We start from the raw sequence: 22,852 nt of genomic DNA, 5'->3' as shown, positions 1-22,852 counted from the left end.
AAAAAAAAAAAAGGCCCCCAGATATTTTAAGAGGGGCATAAACATACAGATTGTTTGATGGCGCCTGATTGTAATGGTGCATGGTTGGAAGAAATTTGAGTCAAACACCTCCTAAAGATTTGGGGATCCTGGTAGCTCGGTTGGTAGAGCACTCACTTCACATTCAAAGGGACCAAGAATGATCCCGGGTGCAGTTGTCATTTTTTTCTGACCCCCCTGCCCACCCAGCAGTGAATGGCTAGCTGGGTCTGTTAGATTTGGTGGAAAGTACTTTGCAAAAGACTAGCGTCCAATCCAAATGATAGTAAGCAAATGTCATTGTACGTTTCACACTATAGAATCTGGGATAAACTCCAGCTCCATGGGCCCAATGGCTCTGAAGGACCCAAAATATTTGAAGTCCTATTGATTTACAAAATTCAAAATAACAGTAAATGAAAGAAAGAAAACCCATTTTCACCTCAATACATTTACTTTCATATTCTTTCATGGCTGTGATGCATTGATGTCTGGTGTTGATGTTGTTGGTGACACCACTTTTCATCACGGTGTCCTGACCAGTTGGAGGGTTGAATGGAATGGTTGTGCCCCCTTGTGATGGTGTGCCACCACCAAAAGAGAATGATGATGTACCGGTAGACCCACTTCCAAACAGACCAGTTGTACTTGCCTGGGTTGTAGCACCTCCAAAACCTGCAAGAATTTAAAAAATTAAAAAACAATGCTTTTAATAAAACAGAGGAGTAAAACAAGGAATTCCTTCCCACTTTAAATGTTTTCAAAAATAAAAAAACTTTCCTTTCCTTTAATTGCAAGCTTTTGCAAAGGCCTTAGTTACTTTTTTCCTTTCCCAAATATCCTCTTAATTGAGTGATAACCCTAAATTTTTTTATTTTTTTTCACTGACAGAGGAAGCACAATATAGCAGGGGTCATGAAGTTTTATTTAAGTTATTTGATATAACAGTTAAATAAAATTAAAATGCAAACTTACAGATGAATGAGAAGGGTGTTTCAAAATGTCACAAAAACATATATCTTACCCCCAAACCCTCCTGGCTTGGTTCCAAAACTAGACCCTGAAGCAGGTGTAGAGAAGAGCGATCCAGCTCCTGTTTGTCCTGTACTCCCAAATAAACCACTGTTAGAGCTTGGGGTTGCTCCAAAAGCTGCAAATAATTTTGAAATTCATATTCTCTGTTATCATTGTCATTATTGATTGGGGGGTAAAGACCTATATTGTAGATTTGAGGTTCAGTAAAAAAGAGATTCCTGATACTAGTAAACAAGATGTGGATGTGAAAGGTACTTTATTACTTCATGTCTAATTCAAATCCCTCTGCACATATTTCAAAGATTTCTTCAGGCTTTATTAAACGGAGCTTGTGTGATTTTAATGATAATTGTCTTAGATTTCAGGGAAGTTAAAACTTTCATCCTATTTTCAAAAAGTTCATCCAATCAATGATTTTTGCTTTTACTTTTTAAAAAATGGACAGAAAAGCATTTTACTAACCTGTAGTTTTGCAATATGAAAATATTCAGTATTGATTTTGCTTACGGTCGGTCAGTGAAATTTTGTTTTCACTTTACCGATCTGTCAGTACAAATGGTTGAGAATCATTGATTAAGAAACTATAAGAGAAAAACTATTGAATGTTACCCCATCCCCACAAAACCCAGACAACCACATAAAACTCCTGAGAACCATGTTCCAATGAAAGGTGACATTCCACATTGAACAGAAACTAGTTTAAGGATATTCTATATCTTATAAAAGATAAATTAAAGAAACCAAGGAATAAGTAAAAAATCTATGACTTACAGAAGGCACCGCCAGTCGGTTGAGTCCCAAACCCTGTGCTTGGAGTCTGTCCAAATAGGCCACCACCTCCTGGTGTTTGTGAGGTACTCGCCCCACCAAATAAATTGGAAGCATTCTGTGTTCCAAATGATGTTCCACCACCAAAGCCAGTAGATGCTGTTGATTAGAAAATAATACATGAATTACACAAATTATCATTACCATGAATTATGTTAAACTTTTAGTATAATATATAAAAAGATCTAGTTATATTGAAATGATCCCATTCGTAATAAACAAATCATAACAGAGATACCTGTGACAAAACTATACATTATACATGCACAACTCCCCTATGGAGTATTGGAAACAGTATCGCTTCATGATATAAGATAAGAACTGATAATGAATAATGATAATTTGAAAATAAAAAATATATAATATCTAAATAAAAAACAACATACCTGAACCAAGACTCCCAAAGGCAGCTGGAATATGGAATAAAAAAGGTCAATCAAAAACATAAAATCAAATTGATATCTAGAAACTATACCACTAAATTGAAATTCAGAAACTATACTTTAAATTTTTAAAAACCAACCCAACCTGTAACATTTTTAATAAGAGTTTCCATACCTAAATTTTATAAATATTCAAGCTATTTCAAGGATATTTTCATGGTTGTGCACGACATACCACAAATCCGTCAAGTTTACCGAAAAAGTCCAAGTTATAGTCTGGGAAATAGATCGAGTCCTCATATTGCCTAATGCCTATACAAGTCATTGTACATTGCCAACTACTCCAGACACTTCATGATTCAAAATTTTTAAGGGTCAGAGAAATGATATTTAACAACATTAAAACAATATTTACATCCACACCAAAAAAAAACAAAACAAAAAAAAAACAAAAAAAACCACCTAGAACTATCTCAATGAGTCAGTCAGGGATTTGCATCTCTCCTCAATGTCAGAAGTGATTTTTTTTGGGGGTCACACACGATATTCTTTGCCTTAGCAAGGAGAGAGACGTCCATTAACTTTTCCGCTACCTCGGATGCCTCTTCATCATGTTCCTTTTAAACAAATGCAAGATCCGTTCCTGAGGGCTTTCTTCTCTTTTTCAATATCTGATTATCATCATCCAAGTTCTTCCGTTTCAAAATATTTCTTCACTTGTTCCTTTTCTTTCGTGATTAAAGTACTTTTTTTTTTTCTACCTTGCTGGGCTGATAACATCAGATCTTTGTCAACCTGAACTTTGCTCCAACAAAACTAACTAATATGGATCCTTTATCACTTATGACCCTCCTGGCATTTTTTATTCTCTTAAAGTAAATTTCCCACTTTTTCAAGGATTTGGATAAAACTCATGTCTTTCCCGGTTTTCAAAGCCTTGAGAAACAAAATCTAAATTCCCGGTTTTCCAGGTTGTGTGGTAAACTTGTTTAATGCGAATTCAATGAAGTGAGTAGTGTAGCTAGGGTTAAAGTACACTGCAACAGTGACAACTGATAAAAAATTGTTTTGTCTACCCTCAACTCAAGACAAATTATACTAAACCGGGGTGTTGGGGTCTCCCCTCGATAATAATACAAAAATCCTCTCTTTAGGCATCCTGTGAAACTACCAAAGTCCTTCCCAAAGGCATCTACTGATCTTACCTGTGAGAGATGTACCGGTGATACAAAAAGACAATTTAACCCCAAGTACAAATCCGTATAAAATTTCAATACAAAAAAAAATAAAATAATAAAAGATTGGATTTCCTCACAATTTTGACACTGTCTGGCAATAAGAAAAAGCTAGGCTTTATATTATACACAGACATGTTGGTAGAAAATTTTTTACACAAAAGGAAGTGTCAATTGCCAAGGATGCGAGTCCTTGGTAGTTGACCGTTCATCAACTGCCAAGGAGTCAAGTTGCAGTCGTTGGCATATGTTTTCAATTTTTATAATCTTTTCACGAATTCCAAGATGAATTAAAATCATATCAAAACTAAAATAACTGTTGTTTTCCGATAATAAGGAACACACAATTCACTTAAAACATTTGTGCTCTGCTCCTCACCCACCCACCTCACTCATTCTGTAGTGTGTCTGTAGTGTGGTGTCCTCTGTATGTCCTTACTTTTCTTAATCTACCCCTATAGCTCATACTTGTTTCCTAGTGCTGTAACTTTAACACTTCTATACTCCCTCTTTGGTCGGCCTGTGGCCCATGTCTTCTGCATGACTATCTGTGATTGATTGTAATCACGTATCCTTCTTAAAAAATTGAAATTTTTAGGGGAAAGGGCTGGTATCCCTTTGTTTAAGGCCCACAGAATCTCTCATCGACACAAATGACCCAGGACGTGACGATCCTCTGTTTATGAAATATGGCCCTTTAAGCAGAAAGAATAACTGAAAGCCAGGAAACAGTAGGTGGCGGGGAATGGGTGACCGTCAATCATGAAAGAGACTGCGGGAAAGACAAAATGAAGGCTACTTGACTAAACCCTATAAAAAAATTAATTATATGAGGAACATGCATCTGCAGCTCAACTCCTGATGTTATGCAGCTTACAAGGAATACAGGTTAGGGTGGGAAGACAGACCAGAGACTCCCCAGCATGCCATGACAAGCATTTGTGCAACAAGATCAATCTGTGGCAGTTAAGAGTAAATAGTTGACGATTTACCGTCTGTTGACAAGGTCTGAGGCAAAGAGAGGAAATGAGAGTGAGAGAGAAAGAAAATGAGTTTGAGTGTAAATATTAATTGACGTCGGTTTGTGGCAGTTAATGGTAGATAGTTGACAATTTACCAACTCGCACGGTCCATACTAATACTAAAAGAGGGAATGAGTGAAGAGAGAAAGAAGAAAAAAGAGGAAAGAAAGAAAAGAGAAAACCGACCACACTCATTATTGACAGAATAATTGTCCATTATTGACAGACAGTGACTGACAATATATCAATAATCTCAGTAGGTACTTTGGGGGTAAACATCCATTTGGCACTCCAGCAGTGAGCTGAAACTGAAACAAATGGCCAGACCATTTTTCAGCCTTTACTAACTTTTCTTCTGCTTATCTGATTTTCACAATTTTGTTATCATTAGAATAGTGTTGAAAGCACTACTTTACTTTATTTTTACCAAATTACCTAATTCAAATTCTAATCACAGTCCCAGCAGTCACAGCGAAAACAAAAAACTGTGACTGTGACTCACAGTAGCCAACTAAACTTACATGTTGAAGTCCCAAATCCACCAAATCCAGTGGACTTGTTTGCACCAAACATCTCCGAACCTCAGACTTAGTCAGTTTTGGGAATTAATGTCGAGGTGGTCGTAGTTGTGACAGATCAGAATCAGAGGGATTGTGCTGGTCCTGGACTCAATTCAATTGATTCCACGCCAAACCTTACAGCAGTACACAAATCACTTTCACACATGCACCATGATATCCTTCGTTTTAATAAAATTATGGCAGTGGTAATATAAAATTTACATGGAGTGAAAATTCAACGTGTTGTTATCAGTCACAACGACACCATCGCAAGTTCAAGTCTTCAGGTTTCGGTTTCGAAATCGCAGAATAATTTTGTAATTTCAAAATTTTAAGTGGTTCCTTGCATCAATATACACTATTCCAATTACTTTAAAAAAGCACGATTGATCCTTATATAGATTCCAGCAGGTAATTTGTTTTCTTCTGTCTTTATATCCAGCTTTAAGCAGTTGTAGCCGCATATTGCCACAGAATTCGGGGAACCACAGCCATAATTTGCGCTTCTGGAAGTGTGTGAAAGGAAAACATGGCGATTTCCGATTAAAATTATGGAATGTTTCATCAATCGAACGAAATTGAATGTGATTCTTATCCTAATTCCAATTGAATATACAGGTTAATGGGCAAACGAGGTACTTATTTAGAAGAAATCTAAACACATGTCAAACCAGAGAATAATTATAGGACATAAAAATGACTCAGTTGACTAAAATAACTTCGTTCGGTTTTTGCTCGTTTCCCCAAGAAAGATCCATATTTTTCCGAACCATACAAGAGCGATCCGGATGAGTAAACTTCAACCTTTCAACTATTTTTGACCTATGAACTCTTGAGGGCTGTTCTCGGATACCGCCCCTTCCGGGGTTCGATGTAAACAACAAACCATCTCATCACGAGTCATAATATTAGTGTTTGACTAATTACAAAAAAATAAAGGTGCAACTGGGGAAAAAAAATCACATTAAAAATAATATCCACACAGCAAGAAATTATGGAGGTATTTCTGAAAATTTGTATCATTTTAAAAACAGGCATTTGCAGACTGTCGACAATGGTGAAATTTATTTCCATTTTTTTTAGTGAGTGACGAGTGTCACTCGACCAGGACCAGACTATCTTTCTAGACTCTCTATCTAGTGGCCGCTGTCTTGGTGAGACTTTTAGATGGTCTCATACTAGAGACATAGATAGATGATTGTTTGATATATATTTATTTTCTCCTGTCCAAAAGCCGTCCAAAGTTATGGGAAGGGGGTAGTAGTAGTAGTGGGAAGTGAACACCAGTTCAGTGAGGAGTGAACTTGGGAATGTGGGAAGAGGATACCAGAGGAAAATGAACCTGGGACTATGAGAGATAAATACCACTGGGAATTGAAGCCAGTACTATGGGAGGTGGGCACATGAAGAGAATGAACCTGAAACTATAGGAGGTGAGCACCAATGGGGAATGAACCTGGGACTATGGGCCATAGTTGGGAGGTATATACCAGGGGAGAGTAAAGCCGGGAATATGGGATTTGGACACCAGTGAGGAGTGAACCCAGAAGGGTACTTCTTTGTTCTGAAACCTCCCGTTGTCCCAGGTTCATTTTCCGCTGCTATCTACTTCCCATAATCCCAGGTTCATTCCCCATTGGTGCCCATCTCCCATATTCTTAGCTTTGGTCCCCAGTGGTATCTACCTCCCATTGTCCCAGGTTTATTCTCCCTTGGTATCCACATCTCTGTGTCCTGGTTTCATTCCCTACAGGTGTCCACTTCCCATAGTCCCAGGTTCACTCCTCACTGGTTTCAACCTCAGATAGTTTCGGGTTCACCCTACACAGGGTATCTTCTTAGTTTAGTAAGCCTTGGGTTTACTCTCCATTGGTATCCACTTCTCATTGTCCTGGGTTCACTCACTATTTGTATCTCATCTTATAGTTATAGTCCTGTGTTAATTCCCCATTGATAGCACCTTCCATAGTCCTAGCTTCATTCCCTACTGGTGTCCACTTCTCTGAGTCCCTTGTTCACTCCCCACTGCTATCTACTTCCCATAACTTTGGAAGGTTTCGGGAAAAAGAAGTACCTTTCTGGGTTCACTCCCCACTGGTTCCCACATTCTCGGCTTCACTCTCCATTAGTATCTACCTCTCATAGTCCCAGGTTCATTCCCCATTGGTGCCCATCTGCTATAGTCTCAGGTTCAATCTCCTCTGGTGCACACCTCCCATAATCAGGCTTCAATTCCCACTGGTATCCATCTCCCATAGTCCCAGGCTCATTTCCCACTGATATTCTCCCCCATAGTCCCAGGTTCACTCTCCACTGCTGCCAACTTCTCATAACTTTGGCGGGTTTCATAAAAAAAAAAAAACACCGCTAAACAGCTTATGCTATGGATTAAAGTAATGTGTCTGTGTTTGTCAGTATGTATATAGTTGTCAATGTATTGTGTGTTTTTTTCTTTCATACATTCTATTATCTTTATGTCTGAGTTGTAAAGTAAAGCACATCCACTGGATGATCCAGTCTGATTAATTTATTTTTTTGTAAAGCACTATATAATATATGTTGTGTTTATTAACATAAGTTTCAAGGTAGGATTGATTAGTGCCATCTAGATTTCTAGAGCTTGTCTAAATATAACTTCATCTAAAGTTTAAATATCTTCTTTTCCAGTCTTTAACTTTCATAACTAAGATAAGAACAAGACAATTTTATTAACTCATTCATTTCGAGGTTTATGACAAATGAGATAGGGATTGTGCTAGACTCAATTCAATTTCAATTGATTCCTATCAACATTACCAATCACACAAACGCTGGGATATCCGTAGTTTTTATTCGCCTGCTATAGTCTCAGGTTCAATCCCCTCTGGTGCATAATCAGGCTTCAATTCCCACTGGTATCCATCTCCCATAGTCCCAGGTTCACTCTCCACTGGTGTACACTTTCCTGAGTCCCTGGTTCACTCCCCACTGCTGCCTACTTCCCATAACTTTGGCGGTTTTCATAAAAAAAAAAAAACACCGCTAAACAGCTTATGTGAGGCTCAAATCCAGGACCTTCCTATCCAAAAGCGAGTGGCATGCCACAAGACCACATAGCCGCAATACCCGTGTTAAGAGAATTGCACTGGCTGCCAGTTGAAAATTATTTGAAATATCCACTTTTGGTTTAAAGCATTGTACATGAAAGAACTATTTCATCCTCATAACATACCACTAATGACTGCTGCATTCTAACCAAGACATTCAGATTTTATCTTGACCTAAAAGTAAAAAAAAAAAAAAAGATTAGGGAAAGATCTTTTGCTTTTGTAGCCCCACAAATTTGAACCCCCCCCCCCACCCCCTCCAAAGATTAAAAAAGATCTTAAATGATTTAAATCTTACCTGAAACATGAATTTAATTCTACAGAATCATTGTAATTTGTATGTGTGACTTAGTCTTCATGTGTGTGACTGCGCATGTGTTTGTTATGTATGTGTGTTTTTCATTCAATCAGTACTACCATTCTCCCTCATTTAAAGCACACAGAGCCTCTTCATGTGTGGTCTGCAAGTTATATTTCTTATTAATTTGATATGAGAATAATTCATGAAAAATTGTGTGCAATATTTAAAAAAAACAACACATACTTATAAAAAAACCCAATTTTGTCCCCACTCCTGTAACCAGGTATTGCTGCTGACTTTGAGTCTTGTCATATGATATAGCTTTAATTTTTTTTTCATGATATAGGAAGAAAAAACAAACGAGGTACCAAACACAGAGCAGAACGGAGATGACGCAGAAACATCAGTTGGACTCCCATTGTACAATGTCACTGTTCAAGGAGCTGTAAAGCATGGGGAGAGTGTGATGTTTACACTGCAGGTGAAAAAGGCAGGGTCTGATGACACAAACATCATTCTCAGAGAATATGAAGATTTCGAGTGGCTTCATCATAATTTAATCAATAACAACGAGACTAATGGAATTATTGTAAGTTATCATCATCGTCATCATGATCATCATCATCATCATCATCATCATCATCACAGTCATCAACACTATCAATAATAAAATCATATTCACATTCACATCCATCATCATCATCATCATTTAATCAGCATCATCATCATCATCATCGTCATCATCATCATCATCATCATCATCATCATCATTATCACCAATCAATCATCATTTAAAAAAAATATCTTCCAATTCCATCAATGTTTCTATGCATTTTATATAAGATCCCCCCGTTGCCTATGAAATCTTTGTCGGATCCTAAAAGTGCTGAGAGTATTTCCAAGAAGCAGCTGGGAGACCAAACCAAGGTGTTGAAAGGAGACCAATTTGACCTAGATTGTAAAACTCTCCATATGTAAGTTTATAAAAGGTTCTTGTAGATTTGATAGAATGGAGTGGATATAATTGCTACTTATTATAATAGTTTAAGGTGTCTTTTTACACGGACGTTTTAAAAAAAACATTTTCATCCTTTATTACAATACCATTAGTTTCATAAGACATGTAGACATTTGAATATGAAAAAAAAATCAAATATCCTCATCATTTTCATGTAAAATGTAAGGAGGTAAGGATGATGATAATTCGGTAGTTAGGGGATATGTTTGCATAATATCAAATGATTTCTGTAATTTTTAAAAATGATTCACTTGTTGATATTGATTTGAGATGAGATTTTCTTTGCCAACAGATATCTTCTTCATATGTTGAAACACCCGTTGTTTGGAAAAGACCAGAATTTGGCCCAATTTCTTGCTGAGAAGGAGGTATTGAATAAATTTACTTATTTGTTTTATACTTTTATCTGTTTTGTTTTTTCATGTATTATTTAATTTTTATCGGTTGATTAATTAGTTTATGTGATTATGTATTTATTTAAATGTATTTATTGATTATTTAATTAATGCATAAACTTAGGTTAATTTGTTTTTTACATCTTCTTTACACCTTTCCTGATGATGCAATTTAATATCTTATTCAAACATTTTTTAATGTAAGGAAATAACTTAATTCAAATGAAACAAATTAACAATCTCATTAACAACCCCATTAACAATTTGGGATTATCGAAGGAAAGAGAGCTAGAGGAAGACAAAGAATGACATATTTAAATAACCTAAGAATGGCTAAATGAGATTTTAAAAGCAAAACAGATTTCATGTGCACGCAGAGGTTCGTGATTCGTGGAGACAGCTGCCTGGCAACGTGCTCAAGAGCACAAGCCACGATGGATGATGAACAATCCCAAAGCTTCTAGATATGGCCAAGCTTTTGTCGATTACAATTCATTAGAGAATGTTGCTTTCTCCAATGATGATTTCGTTTTGGATGGTGATAATGATTGAATTATTTATTTATCTGTCACCCCATGCTAACACTGATACTTTTTCTTATTTTGATTTTTTAAAAATTTGTTCATGCACCTGCATGCTTGCAGCGCCATGAGTGTGTGTGTGTGTGTGTGTGTAGAAATTTTACAGGGCAGCTTAAAAAAAGATCATAGGTATTGTCTTTTTAAAATGTTAAATTTACAATATACTTTTACTTGATACATTGTTTCTGGATACTAGCAGACTCCCAGTACTGTCTGTTGTGACCTGGGTGGTGCCGCAACTTGCATAGAAATGTTATACAGCATTTGTGCTCTCACATCATAGTAATAGTTCAGAAGCTCAAATTAGGCACACAGTACGTTTTCTTCAGCATACTCAGGACTGAGTTGCTTTTTTTATGCATTAACTCACTTTTAAATAGCATGATATACAAGGGGCATAATCAATACAAACATTCATATATAATATATAGTTAAGAATTATGGATTGTCTCTATTACATTCGTTACACTGTTTACTTATACACAATTTTGCATCTTTCATTTGTTATATTCTTCTCTAGGCTCCCGTTAGAGCTCGGCTAAACAAAGGTTTAATGACAAGACTTAGTTCTGCTATTGATAATGCTAGAAAAGGATCTGTCAAGGTAATAATAATATTGTATATTAATTGAAATGTTTTTTTTTGTAGTCTTTATGCTGATAGCAAGACAGAAAAATTGTCAAGTTACTTTTGCGCATGGTTATATTTCATGTAAATTCCTTGACGTTAATGTGATTTCTTTGTGAGCTCTTAAAAGTGAGAGATAAAATTGAGCCTTAAATTTTTCACTTTGTCCTCAGTTTAGCTGAATAATGGATAATAATATTTTAAAATCAAAGTAAAAAATATAATAATGACAATATAAAGATAAATAAATAGATAAAACTGATGTACATTTTTCAGATGTTTAGATTTTAAGTCTAAATCTAAATCCTTAATTACTAGGTACTTATCATATTCCAAATCAACATCGAAAGGGGCTATAAACATATATTTATTCTTGAACACTGTATGGAATTATTTATTGATTACTATTTAATGCAACTCAACAAAGTTATTCTACTTTTATTTATGATACCAAAATCTTGCGTTGATGAAACGTGCTTATATCAATTGATTTATCATTGCTATCAATATTTTGATAAATTAGGGCTGCCTTTGAGAAATAAAATTAAGGTATTTTTTTGTAAGCTACCTTTTTAAAACTTATTTTTTTACTTTTGAATATTTAGATGCATATAACCATACGGGTAGTATTAAGATTTTTTTTTTGGGGGGGGGGGGGATTTTTTTAACAATGTATCTCTCTTCTATCTCTCACAACACATATTCTCTATTTTCATAAATAAATGAAGGATGTGGATGAATTTTACACAAAGGAGAGACAGATGTCTGCTGAGTTTAACAAATGTACCAAAGAACTTTTATCTGTAAGTGTAATATCATAAATAATGATTTGCCATTTTATTTTCTTATTGATTTAAATGTTTATGCCGTTTTAGCGAATGTAGTCTTATTAACCATAATGTAAGACAAATAGAAATGGGCATCCCTTAAGATACCGAATATTCTGGAGTGAACAAGGTTTGCTGCATTGTGAGATGAGATGTAAAGTGAAATGTAATTTTTCTCATTTTAAAGGAAAGAAAGATTTCTTTGCTTTAACAACCTTTTTACATGATTTGATTGATTGATTAATAGTTTATAATTATATTTTATTTCTTCTTTCTCTAGAATTTCAACAGGCTGATCGTATCACAATGGCGTAAGTGCGTGATGATTTGGCAAATGGACATTTTTTTTGGGTTTTTTTTATATTTTTTGTTGTTGTTGTTGTTGGGTGTTGGCGGGGGGCTACTTTTTTTTTTATCAATTATGATTATGAAGCTTACATTGTTCCTAAAGTATATGTTGATACACAAATCTAAATACTGATTACTTTTGATATTAATTGTGTTTTTATTCTTATTGTTGATGGTGCTTTTTATCGTTAACGTCAACAACTGTTACATTATAATATTGTTTGCAAGTCATGTTTCTTTATCTAATATAAATTGTTTTCATTCAATTGCAAATGATTGCAAAGCTTCGAATTTCCTTCTAAACTAGGCTTTCCTTTATATTTCTGTTATAATTCTGTATAGCCTATAGTAAAATATACCTAATGAAATTTCCACCCAAATGATGATAGCATTTTCTTTTTCGGCTGTGAATTGCCTTATATCAGATAAAACATGAATTTGAATTGTTGTCTTATCAGGATTATCAAGCTCTTATCGAACAGTTGCAACAGATCTAACTACTTGCACCGCTGATAGAGATGAGGAGTTGGTCAAATTAAACAAGTAAATTTTTATTTCACTCGTACATAACATAACATATGGTATTGGGCAAAATAGGATAAAATCCCTTGAATGCTCTTAATATTAATAGTAATACCAAAAATCTATTGATTAAAGATTTCAATAATGATACACGTAGTAAAGATAGTATTTCAACTTAAATGTACTCGTGTATATGTACATGTACATAATGATGCTGTCGACAGATTGTGCAACAGTTTATTTCCAGCAATTCTACTTTTTTAAAGATTGATGGTTCAACTTGAGTTTATCAGAATATTTTTGATTAATATACAAGATCTAGTGAGAAAATTGTGTACTATATGTATATTTAAACACACGTAGTATGCAGGATTTGGCATTGAAAGTTTATGATTTTAAAATCATCAAAAATTATAATCAAACTAAACATCTAACAAAGCTTCTTTTGGTATGTAAATGAGAAGGGGAAAAAGCAAGAATAAGCTCTTTAAGAGTAAATGCAAGTTAAGTTTCCTTTTTTTATTTTTACAATACCAGCACACCACAAATAGAAAGAGATTTATATATTTCTCTTTATTTTTGCGATCAGAGACAGTTGATAACTATCTTTTTTTTGTTTTTTTGGAAATAATGATTTGGAACTGCACAGATGGTGTATAAAATTCTTAATTTGATTCATAAAATTCTTCTTAGTTCTTAATTGGATTCATTTTCATTCAACACGTATAGTTCATCCACCAAAGCTTTAAAATAGACTTGAAAACACGTATTTTTTATCTTTACTGACTTTCGTATCTTTTAATTCCTGTACGCTCAGGATAATACATCACTCTGTTTTTGATTCTGATATATCAATGTTTTATAATTTTCAACAGAATATTGAAGCTGTTGAGTGAGGGCGTGGAAGACGAGGCTGTAAGTTTTTTTTTCTTATCTTTTCTGGGGTTTTTTTATGAGCTTTTTATTTTTACATTTTTTATATAGTTTGCCTCTTCCCTTTTGTTACACAATTCAATTATTAATTATCTATTAAGCTCAAAAACTAATAATATACGGACTTCAAATGTAAAACTCCATCGGAGCAGAAACACGATTATGATTTAATTGTAGTGAGCTGCTAAGGCCCTAATCTACCAATTCTATAGGATGTTCACAATTGCATTGCTTTAGTTTATTCAGAACTTTCAAGTCTGTGTACGCGTACTTGTAAACTTGATTTATTATAGAGCTTTATGATTTCTGCAGCGATTTGGAAACTGATGTGAAAAGTCATTATATCTTGAAACATTTTTATTATGACTCATCCAAACTTACATCAAAGTTCAATACTCTTTGTCTAATTTTTAAAGTAGTCACCTTAATAGTAATAGTCAAGACAGTTTTGACTTTTCTCTGTTGAAATCAAGGCATTCACAGTTCCTCAATTTTATAGTCGTAGATTGAGAGAGCATCTGTAATGATGTTATCTTACTGTACAATGTCTCAGGGATTGCTTATCACAGAAAAATAGTTACTTAGAACAATTTTATAGCTGTTTTGTACCAAAGATGGATTGATCATCATTGGGTGGTCATATGATGTGTTTGACTCTTATAGCACCATGTTGATCTTTCTATCCATATTTCTTTTTTTTTTTATATTTGAAGGCTAGCTGGGAATTACGCAGTACTCAAGATGAAACTGGTTTAGGCTGTTATTTTGATGTCATGAGCAGATACAGTGAATCATTAAAAGTGAGTTTTATTTACAGTTATACAACATACCTATTTCTTCCTCCATACCACTAACAAATTGTATAATCTTCCAAAGAATATTTATATTTTTCAACCTATGTTTAAAATAGGTTTTCAAAACAATAAACAGTCGAATATATTTGTGAAATAAATTGGTTGTGACTAAAATTTGCTAAAAGTTACATGGCTAGCACACTTGATATCATATCCACTATTAGAATTTTTCTTTTTTCTTCTTTTTAATTCAGGAGATGCATTATCGACGCATTACAGATATGAATGAATTCAACAGCTGTGAAAAGGCTTTAGAGAAGGCAAAACCAGCTAAAAAAGCGGCGGTATGCTAATTTGTGATTGCTACTTAACGTAATATACTGAGATGCATTATGATGATGACTTTCATTTGGGTTAGGGCTCCCTAAACTCAGCATGAACTGGTTTCAATCTACTGTTTGGTGAATGTAAAGTTTTTTCATTGACATTGCCAATCTAACAGACCAACTCAAGTTACAGTTTCAAGACATGGGGCTAAGCTTTTAATTAATTAATTTAAAAATCCCTTGCCAAAGTGAGGGAGGCACAAAGTGAAGGAAGCACAGAGTTCAACGACAATTGTTGATTATCTCATGTTTAATTTGGTGGTATTAGTGATGGTTGTTTTTATGTTTGTATTATTAATTTTTTGTTTTGATTTTAAAAATTAAAAATAAAAAAAATTGAGCATTTATATAGCGCAATATCCACTTAACGTGCTCAATGCGCTTTACAAGGGGTCCCTGGTCAACAGCAACATTTAACATGTAGGACGAGACATGACGCCTGTTAGGCGATATTACAATTTTTCGGACAAAGACAACGCTGTTAACGGCCAGGTACTCATTTTACACCTGAGTACGGTGAGAGAATGTGAGTAAAGAGTCTTTTCCAAGGACTCAACTATGCGCCGAGCGAGGCTCGAACCCAGGACCTTCCGATCCGAAAGCGAGTGTCATACCACTAGACCACATAGCCGCACAATAGATTTTTATTTTTGTCTAAAATTAAGATCACAATTTAGGACGTTAAAAGAACGCATTTTTAACTAAACACATTAATTTATTTGGATCCTGTCGATCATTGTTTGAGCAGTTTGAACGACTCAAATTGTTTGTGCGATGCAAGAGATAAATTAACGAGAGAGTACTTTTACACTATCTGTATTTTTGTTATTAGGTACTTTTGTAATGGTTAATTCATAATTTACCTCTGAATTGTGAATGCAAATCACGAGATAATGCGCAACACAATGCATAGATGACTGAATCTAAGACGTACACATGATTAGCCCAATGTACCATTTGTGATCATGAAAAGTTACATAGAAGAGGATTGATCACTTTAATGATAAGAAACATTTGTATTCCTGGTTTTTGCTTCCTCGTTTATGAAAAATCAGTGGTGTGTAGTTTATTTATTTCTATTTCCCCTGGACGTATATCTGGTTGGAAGTTTTCTGTAGTTTTGGAAATATGTTTACAGAGATGAATGGATTTCATTTTTTTTTCTTTTCAGGCAGAAGAAGCGTTCAATACAGCTAAAGGGAATTATGAAAAAACTACAGAACAAGGAAAGAGAGAGGTTTGTTATTTCAGATTTAATTGAAAGGCTTCTTGGGTAAATTTGGATAACAATGTTACCCCACCTCAGACATATTTTAGGATATAAGTAAATACCAATATTTGTTTTAACTGGGAACTTTTTCGAAGTAGATTGGGTTAAATGCACAAAAAATAATGTTTGATTTTCTTCATCATATTGATTTACCATGCCTTTCAGTTAAGCTGATTTTTATTATCATGGTTTCTAATAATTCAGGGCTTTGGCAATTTCATATTTGACGTCACTCGCTTAATTGTCTTTTTGTTATGAAAAACATTTAAATCTTTCTTTTTATATCAGTAATTTACTTTATGATTTGTATATTCTGAATGAAAAAGCATCTTCAATGAAGTAGATATTGCCTTTTATGTTAGATATTGCCAAAAATAAATGTTTGCTAACTCACCCTTGATAAAAGAAATTATTCCGTCATTTTCAGAACTATTTTATTCTTTATTCAACTTTATTTGTCCGTTCTTTATTAATTGATTAATTCATTCAATCATTCATTCATTCCTCATTCACCCATTGATTGATTGATTAATTAATTAATTCATTCATTTATTCGTTCATCTGCTTATTCAGCAATCAGCCAGCTATTCAATAACTGGTGTTCCAGTTCTTGTGTATTTTATTTCTCGTCAAATAATATGGGTATTGTTTTCAACAGATCCAGTCTTTCAAGCAAATGCGCTTGAAGTACAGTGAAGATGCACTTTCGGCTCACGCAGAGCTTCAGATGAAGATTTCCCAGGACTTTTATACTCAGCTGTTTCACACTCGTAAAGCCCTCTTAGAGATGCAAGTCTAAAAGCCTGAGTGCCATATTCATGTTTTGAATGTGTAAACAAATGTGATGAAATATCTGTGAATAATAGTTGGTTTTAGAGTACCTAGTTTTCATCTTCATCCAGAAATTTGGATGGGTGCTAGGGTTATGTCCCATGTGGATTCCATGCTGGTTCTTAAAAGAATAGGTCTACTATTTTCCGTCTCTATGGGGATTAGGTATTTTTTTAAGACGGTTCCAATCTTGCTCTCCTCTGTCATTATATCTTTTTTTCATGTGACTTACTGTCCTTTCTGAGTTATCCAAACCACTTAGTAAAGATGCACAAGGCATATCTGCTCATTACCCAACAGTTCAATTATAAAAAAGAAAACATATCAACACTTGAATGACAAGGCCTAGGTTTCTAGAAAAAAACAACTATTAATTATACTGTTTCATTGATTGTTTCATTTGTAAATTGCTTGTGGGGAAGCAGCTATATTTATGTGTATCATTACTTACGTATGGTCTCGTGAGTTTGCGATTATGATAGTTTTTTTTGAGTGTTTGTTTTGTTGTTGCGCGTGAAATTGACTTGTTATGTTTGAGTTCATTTGGATTTATCCAAAAAGTCTTGTTGGATGAAATGACAGCAGATATTGATATATGCTGCATCGTCTTTGGGCGATGAAATTTATTCGTAAATCATATTTCATATTGATATTCTATTACAACAAAACCCATTGATGAGATGCTGTTTTGATCTACTCTTCTTTCCTTGTCTTAATTTTTTTTCTGTTTTTATATGGCTGGTTAGAGGCTCCTTTGTCTTACATTTTCTTCTGTTTTGATATGGCTGGTTAACTCTGAATAAAATATTATGTCCATAGCCATCTCATGGATGATCTTTTTTCAGGTAGATATTATTTTTCTTTAAATCGCCTTTCTCTAATATGTTATTTTTACTTATTTTCATTTCATAAATATTTGAGTATATTTATCTTGCTAGGCTCATTATTTTTTTAGACTGGAAACTTTTGACATATTTTTATTGGCATTCTGTTCTCTGTTTGAGTTAGCCACCTTTCTTTTGTATTATTTTTCTTTTAGTGCGAAACTTTTGATCTACAATATTTTGGCTATCCCATCATGCTCTTTTAATTTTTCCTGCAGTTATGACAAGATTACTAATAGGAGAAATGATTTAAACAATATAATACATTTTGATGAATCTGACTAGATGTCATTGTTTGAGTCCTAAATTAGGCATTTTCTATTGGCAGTTAATTCCCAGTTTTATCTTTAGGGCAGCACGTGATACACTTTTGGCATTTTAGTTTGTTTGGTGGTTCGTTTATAAATGTCTAGGGTTCCCTGCCCGCTAAAGGACATAATTTCAGACTATTCATGCTATTTGTGAAACTGTGCAATTTTCTTCAAGTTCCCCCCCCCCCCCCCCCCCCATGTTCTTCTTCCCACCTTCTTCTTTCGGACACAACATTACTCATCGGATGTTTGGATATAATGAAATTTTAAATTTATTAATAATTATTCACTATTTAGCTCTGGTTTCCATCAATTGTAATTAATTATTTTAGCAAAGAAATAATGGCAACTTTGAATATTGCGGGTAACTTATTTCAAATTATGCTAGGGCATAACAGCAAAAATAGGTGTAAAATAGCCAGATAAATAAATAAATAAAGATATTTTGTTCATAGATTTTACCCGATTGAATATTTATAAGGATGTGATTAATTTGATAAATATTGTAAGCTTTTTCTTTATTAGGATAAGATATTGCGTGGGAAAGATGTTGTTCAATCAGATGCTTTGTTTTTGATATTATATGTGCCATGAAAATGTCATTGTAAACTCTGTCTTTCAACTAAACCATTCATTCAATCCATGAGATTACTATGAAACATGAAATGTATGTCAATTTTCTCAATTCAGGGTTGTGGAAAATGGTGTTATACAGTCTTAGACTACGCATGAAAAAAACCCAACAGAATTGAATAAATAAAAGAAGAAAGAAAAAAATTGCAAAGTAAAAATCAATCTAGCTTTCTTTGGGGAAGGGCCTTGACCTTTGTGTTATCTAGTCAGATGTGTTATTCATTAGATCAATTGGAAGCAAGCTTCCATCTTGAACAGTACACTAGTCTTTCATTTTTCACGAGAGCAGCTTGAGATTGTGTGGATTAATCTGTAATATGGAAGGAAAAAGGAGTGACGAAGAGAATGCTTGGACATGTCCACAAGTACCCTCTTTGTACTCCTCCTCCTCCTTTTTCCTTTATTGTCAATTGCAACTAACGTTGCCCATGTATTGTCACCTGGTACATTCAACTCAGGAGTGAATAAGTAGCTAACTTTAGGCAATGACTAATATTAAGGGAGGAGTAGGCAACATTTACAACATGTAATGGAATTTTTGCCCCATATTGCCTGCCGGGAATTAAATGAAGCAATGCGAAGCACATTGATCACGGTGTATAAATATAAATGTGTCTATCTACTATATTTTTTATTGTTTAGTTTATGAGTCAAACTAATATTATCCGTTGAAAGAAGGTCAAACCAAAAATTTTGAAGAATTAGCTCAATAAAATTAATTATTTAAGTTTTATTTTTTAGGATAATGTTCTTACTTTTGAATATATTTGGCAGTTTGAACGTCTGGGGTGGAGGTAAGTCGCTTGCCTTTTGGATTGAGGGGTCGTAGTTTCTAATCCCGCTGGGTGGGGCTTCTGACCTCCCATAGTGGGCAGAGAGACACTGTGTTTTCTATTTCCCTGTATCTGTTTTCCAACATGCTTTTTTTTGTCTTGGAATGAGATTACGCACTTGGTATTATCCTGGCTCAGCCGGACACCCTGGCTGGGAGGGAAACAGTGTAATGTACAGTTGAGTTTTATGAGGTGATAATTTTTGTCTCATAAATTATCTCTCTGTTATGCACTGTATTATTTTTGTTTTACATATGGACGATTTGTAAACATTTGAGTGTCTTCCTATAAATGGGAACCTGTGCTTGTGTCAGGATGAGACGTTTAGGTCATGTCAAAGTAGGCACAATGATAGTATTCTCTTGGAATCTACATCTGTTTCCTATTTGAACTCGTTCCCCTTTGTCTTCCATTTTCTTGGGTATTTTAATTGTAATTCTAGAACTTTTTACTATCCCATTTTCATCCTTTTTACCGGTGCTGTTAATGTTTTGCAAGCGCCGTAAAATCCTTAAAAACAAAACAAACATTCCAATCCCGGGGGAGACATTTTTAATTTTTACATAACTGAAGTTTTAAAGGGTCTTTCCCTTTCAGTCTGTTACGCATGGGATATCTGAATTTGAAATTTTCCATTGTGTATAACAAGAGCTAGGACGTTGGAATGTTTATTTCTCAAAAAGATAAGCCCATTATAAAGTGACCTCAATACGTTATTTAATTTTCATTTCATTGCCCTAATAAATTGTTTGTTAAAAGTTACATTTGTTTATGTGCGTGATAAAGCATTAAATTATCTACTTAATGTACATTTGATATATAAATTATTCAAATCCAGCTTTTAAAATGTAAATATTGGATTCTGTTTTAATAATTATAGAAGAAAATATATATATATAAAGCTCTACTTTTTTTTCCATGTAAGTAAGGCATATCAATACAACAATTTGAGAATGAAATATAAAAATATATTTGATGGCTTTTAAAAAGTGTATATATTATTGATCAATATCAGGTGCTAAAATGTTGCTTCTCTACTTTTGATCCATTAATTGTTGAGGTCTTTTTTCCAATATCTTATTACAATCTGCAAATAGATATCATAACTCTTAAGTTGTATGTAGTTCCTTATTTGAAAATTATTATTATTGAGAAAAAACCTCCTTTATATTTCCATTTTTCATTTCAAATAAGAGACTAATATCTGCCACAGATGTAGTTGCGATTTCTTTCTTACCCATCTGTCCATTTAGTATTAATCGGGTAGCTGGGTCAGTAAAATCCAGCAGAAAATACTAACGATATAGTGATCCATCTAAGGGAAGCAAGCAATTATTACTGGCTCCATGAGACTTATGGCTTTGAAGGACTAGTCTACTTATATTTCAAATAATGATGGGATGAAAGAACCTTTTAGATTTTGCGCTTGAATGTTGTTGTCAATCTGGATATACGAGCTTCGGGAAAAGCAATGGTTTTTTTTCAAAATTTCTTCAAGAATATTGACCCTCAGTCCTCACATTGAGTGATGTATAATATCAATATTCCTTATAAAAATGCCAAGGTATCAACTTGTACTGCCTGATGAAAGATTTAATTCAATTTATGTAGAATAAAAGAATAACCAGAAAAGCTCAAATCTGTTTGTTGAATTTCCAGGCTTGAATTCAGATTGCTGGTGTTGAATTCATGTATTTTGCTTCATTCATTCAGAGTTCCAGACTTGTATTTACGTGTGTATATAATGACGGTGCTTTGCTTTTACAAATTAGCTGAGACTATACCTTGATGCATTTATTATTTAGACTCGGAGCATTATTGTATGTAGGCCCTATTATATCAGCTTAACACACACAAAAAAAGCAGAAAACAAAAATAAATAAAATAAAAAACGCCAAAAAAAAAAACAACAAAAAAAACAAAACAACTACTGGCTAAACTGTGATAAATAATGCCCTCTGGAGTGAATGCCAGTGTTAAGTGAAAAGACTGTTTAAAATGACAGAATCTATAACTCAGTTAATAATTTTTTAATGTCTGAAGACAATTAGATAAAAGTAATTATTTTCAATGAGATGCACGAAAAATCCTTATTATTTTGATAGCATACATTATGAATTTAATATAAAGTAAGTGTTAGAATACTGAGTTGCCATTAATTTATGGCCTTTGATGGGCATTTCAAATCTTTTTATATTTTTCAATTTGACAATTGACTTTTCTTACGTTTACGTAAATAGTTGATAATGACAGTGAAAGTGAAAATTAGTGCATTATACATATAGGTAGATTTTAAGAATCGCCTCAATATGCCTTTGACTTAAATTTAATGGCCACTATGCAGTAGGTGACTTGTATACAGTTTTATGCTGTGTTCTTGTATGCAGCCTTTCACTGGATGTCGAGACAAAAGGACTAAACTAATTGGTATCTGGTAGCGGGAAATTTACTCCAAATAATCTGTAAAATGTATTAAGATGGTTGAGACCATATCTGACCATTGTTAGCCTGCACCAAAGAATTTTAAGGAACTTCTGATATACGGAGTACAAAAATTAAAACTTGTTATTATGTGTAATTCTCTTGTAATTTTATTTTTGCCCTGTCTGATAAAGTATTGAATAATTCATTTCTTTTCATCTAAATGAAATCTTATTGCTTTGGTCCCTATTTAATCGAGTTAAAAAGTGAAAGTTCAAAGCATTCTTGTTGTTCACCGTTATACGTATTAATTATGATTTAAAACTTAGATAGAATGATTGTTTCATTTCCATGTTTTACATACCAAACTGCTGTGCCTCTTTACAATTTACCACCAAAAAAAATAGTAATAAATGCTCGTTTTAAATCATGTATTATACCACGATTTTGCTTCAATCCTATTTTATATAATGAAGCAGTTCGTTTTGTTACAAAGTGATGCCATTGATTTTGTATCTTATGTTTTTGATGTTGTTTTTAAATATTGCATAGCTAGACTAAGAAGACTAGCAGATAATTTAAAGTGTTGCACCTCCCCCTCACCCGGGTTAGTTCAATGGGTACGTAAACTCATGCAACCTTCAATGGTAGAAGGAGAGGTCACTTGTTGTGTCTTATATCCCCTATATATGTTTTCCCTTTCCATTTTGCTCTCTATCTTTGTTCTGGATTGAGATTGCTCGTTTTTTTCCCTCCTGGTCCTGGTGGAG

General features: G+C 34.0%; 2 protein-coding genes across 3 annotated transcripts in view; one reads left to right on the top strand and one right to left on the bottom strand.

The window, feature by feature from the left end:
* LOC144971497 (nuclear pore complex protein Nup98-Nup96-like) overlaps nt 1-5,862 on the bottom strand; it is a 36,354-nt gene extending 30,492 nt beyond the window's left edge. For both annotated transcript variants that reach the window (XM_078912463.1, XM_078912464.1), the window contains exons 1-5: nt 5,043-5,862; nt 2,268-2,291; nt 1,825-1,980; nt 1,043-1,168; nt 461-693 (exon numbers count right to left, since the gene is read on the bottom strand). In XM_078912463.1, the coding sequence (XP_078768589.1) occupies nt 461-693; nt 1,043-1,168; nt 1,825-1,980; nt 2,268-2,291; nt 5,043-5,094 (591 nt within the window). In that variant the 5' untranslated portion in view covers nt 5,095-5,862. The remainder of the gene's footprint in view (nt 1-460; nt 694-1,042; nt 1,169-1,824; nt 1,981-2,267; nt 2,292-5,042) is intronic.
* Nucleotides 5,863-5,928: 66 nt separating this feature from the next.
* On the top strand, nt 5,929-21,585 carry LOC144971496 (sorting nexin-6-like). Its single transcript, XM_078912462.1, has 13 exons — nt 5,929-6,081; nt 8,815-9,057; nt 9,312-9,442; nt 9,779-9,854; nt 10,983-11,066; nt 11,818-11,892; nt 12,197-12,227; nt 12,723-12,807; nt 13,662-13,701; nt 14,433-14,519; nt 14,768-14,857; nt 16,071-16,136; nt 16,828-21,585. The coding sequence occupies exons 1-13, from the start codon at nt 6,076-6,078 to the stop codon at nt 16,966-16,968; spliced, it is 1,155 nt and encodes a 384-aa protein (XP_078768588.1). The 5' UTR covers nt 5,929-6,075; the 3' UTR covers nt 16,969-21,585.
* Nucleotides 21,586-22,852: the final 1,267 nt, after the last annotated feature.

The sequence above is a fragment of the Berghia stephanieae genome, chromosome 4 (assembly GCF_034508935.2).
Source record: "Berghia stephanieae isolate SIO BIC M18660-M18661 chromosome 4, UCSD_Bste_1.3, whole genome shotgun sequence".
Lineage (NCBI taxonomy): Eukaryota > Metazoa > Mollusca > Gastropoda > Nudibranchia > Aeolidiidae > Berghia > Berghia stephanieae.
The sequence above is the reverse complement of the archived record's forward strand: the minus strand, read 5'-3'. Positions and strand labels throughout refer to the sequence as shown.

What these genes read in the sequence shown, in the direction of transcription:
- LOC144971496 (XM_078912462.1), top strand. An exon ending in GATACAGTGAATCATTAAAA is followed by an intron (nt 14,520 to 14,767) that starts GTGAGTTTTATT and finishes TTTTTAATTCAG; the next exon opens with GAGATGCATTATCGACGCAT. An exon ending in CAGAACAAGGAAAGAGAGAG is followed by an intron (nt 16,137 to 16,827) that starts GTTTGTTATTTC and finishes TGTTTTCAACAG; the next exon opens with ATCCAGTCTTTCAAGCAAAT.